The sequence below is a fragment of the Nicotiana tomentosiformis genome, chromosome 6 (assembly GCF_000390325.3).
Source record: "Nicotiana tomentosiformis chromosome 6, ASM39032v3, whole genome shotgun sequence".
Lineage (NCBI taxonomy): Eukaryota > Viridiplantae > Streptophyta > Magnoliopsida > Solanales > Solanaceae > Nicotiana > Nicotiana tomentosiformis.
Window position 1 is genome coordinate 88358343 of NC_090817.1, and position 3287 is coordinate 88361629.

General features: G+C 34.1%; 1 protein-coding gene across 1 annotated transcript; it reads right to left on the reverse strand.

Moving 5' to 3' along the window:
• Positions 1-238: 238 nt before the first annotated feature.
• LOC104084450 (heavy metal-associated isoprenylated plant protein 3-like) lies at positions 239-2257 on the reverse strand. The gene is made up of 5 exons (XM_033652972.2): positions 2078-2257; positions 1747-1969; positions 1264-1466; positions 833-920; positions 239-740 (listed from the first exon to the last, which is right to left on the reverse strand). The coding sequence occupies exons 1-5, from the start codon at positions 2084-2086 to the stop codon at positions 406-408; spliced, it is 858 nt and encodes a 285-aa protein (XP_033508863.2). The 5' UTR covers positions 2087-2257; the 3' UTR covers positions 239-405.
• Positions 2258-3287: the final 1030 nt, after the last annotated feature.

Genomic DNA, 3287 nt, shown 5'->3' on the forward strand with positions numbered 1-3287 from the left:
TGCTCAGCTTTTTTTTCATTGCAGGAACTTAACATTAGGTGCTGCCAAATGCCAATAATATAGTCTCTTGATATTAACATCTCTATTTTTGTGCGCAGAATAACTCAAACATTTGACAGTGATAACCATTTTAATTAAAACAGCATAAATCAAGATAAGGATTGCACCAACTCCATATGCAAGTTAAAGGAGTATGTCTTCAAATAGCCTCAATGACACTAGCTAATATTCAACCAAAAGTTTTAATTACTAACAGAAAGGTAATGAATGCTATTGTTCAAAGTTAAGCCAATTCAACAATAATTAGCTTCCAATAGCCTAATTAATGACTGACATAAGTATAAAATTGGATAACTATCTCCAGCCCCCCTATTGTTTATTTACAGTTCTCATCCTTTTACTCTGTCACATAATACTGCAAGCATTAGCATTTTCATCACTGAAAATCTCAGAAGCCTGAATTGCAGAGTACATGTCCATGTACGGATACCCATAGTGAACCTGCATTAATCCATTATTATCCATCTGCCCCCCCTTGTTGTTGTCGCCACCTTGCCCATCCTTCCCTTTTCCATTCCCGCCGCCGCCGTCTTTCTTCTCTCCCACTTCCTTCTTCGGCGGCACAATTACAACATCTTTTTTCAGTTGCCTCTTCAGTTCTTCCACCAATTCCTTCATATCCATTGTACCTGTCACTGTTACCAAGTCCTTTTCCATGTCCATTTTCATCTCCTTGTAACCTGCAATTTATAGAACATTGAGGAGATTACATATAACAGCTACTGTTAAAATAGACGGAACAAGAAGAATTAATGTAAAATATTAATCTCACCTTTGTTTTTAGTGATAACTTTCTGAATCTTTTGGATACATCCTTCACAGTGTAGGTGTATCTTCAGTACCGCAGTGGTAACCGGAGGCTACAATGGATAAATAATTAATTTAGTAATATTCAAGTTTCTTAGAAATGAAGAATGCTATTGACAAATATCCATTAGGCTGTAGCTTATTCCCAGTATATTCAATATCGGAAAACCACCACTTGCCATGTTTGACTAAAATGCGCACGTAAATTTGAAATATACTAGTACAATTGAATAATGACAACGAGTCGTACCATGAAATGCTAAATTGCGCCAAATGCATAACAAGACAAATTAAAGAGAAAACAGATGGGAAAAGAAGCAGCATGCAACAGAATGAAAACGACGCAAACCGACAGGTACAGAATCACCATTTTCTCCAGGTGTAAGTAGCCAATACCTCTTTCTCTTTGTGTTTCTGCTTCTTATCTTCACCATTTTCTCCAGGGACTTTCTGTTTCTTGCAATCCTTAGGCAACGGAGAGACAATCTGAACTGCCTTGTTAGTCTTCCGCTCAACCTTCTCCTTTAGCTTCAGTGGGTCTACTTTCCCGATTACCGTCACCTTGTTGGCTTCGCCATCACAGGTCACCTTCTCCACACCTTTAATTTTACTCGTAAGAAACCACATATAGAATAAATGAATACGGAGTAATATTCAGAGGCGAGGAAACAAAAGCAAAAACAGAGCGGAAAATCGAAGAAGCAAATCAGATTCACAACTCACAACAATCAATATGTCTGAAATCCAAGTTGATGGCGAAAACAGGGCAAGATATAACGATGATGAAGAAGAAGAACAAACAGTACAATTTATAAAACAGGGGAAACAAAAAAAACGAAGAATATTAAGGAAATTTAAAGGAAAAATCATGCATTATACCTTCAAAACTTCGAACGGCTTTGATAATCCTAAGGGTGCAACCATCGCAGTGAAAATCAACTTTCAAAACCACGGTTAAGTTGCCTCCTTCCTTCTTCTGGTGCATCTTTCCATCATTCTTTTCTCCTTCCTTCTTCTGCTGCATCTTTCCTTCATTCTTTTCTCCTTCCTTCTTCTGCTGCTCTTCGTTCTTCATCTCTCCTTCATTCTGCTTGTTCTTATTCTGCAAACTCACAACCACAAAAAGTCAATAACATCATTACCGGTCAATCGTTAAAGGAATAATGTGAGAAATAATAGGGAATAGTGGATAGCAAATTTCATATCTTACCTTACCCATTGTGCCCAAAATCACTCCTGTTGAGAATCAATTTGGAAACAGAGAAGAAAACCTAAGTCTAGTACTAGTGATTTTATAAGGGAACTAGCTAGTGTGAAAAACACAGGGGTAGTTGTACGGGAAGAGAGTGGAGACTGAAGAGTGGAATCGTCATGTACGGATGTGATTATGGCGTAGCCGCGTTGGCAAACAGAACATATTATGTTGAAGATATACAGTTTATGCATGCTTAAGAAAATTAAATTCAATGGGCTAAAACAGGGATTTCACTAAGTTAATACTCACAATATTTTTTTAATGTCTTATGTTTTTCTTTTGGTTAAATTTAAGTAGTGATGGAGAAAAGAAAAAAAAAACTAGGTGGACAATAGTCGTCTTATCTATATCTATATTATATTAAAAGTATAATTTTTTTTAGTAAAATATTGTTTGTTTTTTTATGAAATGACTTTTATATTGGATAAAAATGTAATTATAAGTAAAAATAACTTTTTATCTATTTAAAAAATAAAAAGTGTCGAAATATAACATTAAGAAGATCCCAACAATTAATGTCGCTTTTGTATTTAAGATTCGTTTACAAAATTGTCGAGCAATTAATATTACTTTACGTTTAATATTATTTTACCAAATTTACTGTTGAATCCTTCTCTTACTGTATGAGTATATTCAGCCAACATAGCGAGTTATTCCACTAACTAAAGTTCTTTCTAGAAAGATCTAGGACAATACAAATAATTTGAAGCATAAATATTCTAAATTTAAGCACGACAAATTCTATAGGGTTAAAAAGGTTGGTTTCACCAACAACTAATGTTACTTCACGTTTAGAATTCTTTTACTAAAATTGTCCAGGGTGTTACTTTGGGTTTAGTATTATTTTACCAAAATTGCCGGATAGAAAGCCAATTTGGAAAAATTGAACACTTTTATAAACGAAGACTCTATTCCACATTCTTAAATACTTGACGTTGGCAACGCGAAATTGCGGGTGATTTGAGGTAAGCTTTTTAACCTTTAAGCTATTTTTGAAGTGATGTATTTTCATTATTTTTAGTGTATTCTTCACAAACAATTACAAATCAAAATATTTTCGATTGTGATTTTTATATACGATGTCTCATATATGATTACAATTTTAAATTGGCTTATTTATAAAATTTGTACACATTGTTTGAATTATTGCATTCCAAAATATTTT

Excerpts from the sequence above, each read along its gene's own strand:
- LOC104084450 (XM_033652972.2), bottom strand. Across the intron at positions 1,467-1,746 it reads AGCCGTTCGAAGTTTTGAAG|GTGTGGAGAAGGTGACCTGT; the intron begins GTATAATGCATG and ends GTAAAATTAAAG. Across the intron at positions 921-1,263 it reads AGAAACACAAAGAGAAAGAG|CCTCCGGTTACCACTGCGGT; the intron begins GTATTGGCTACT and ends TATCCATTGTAG.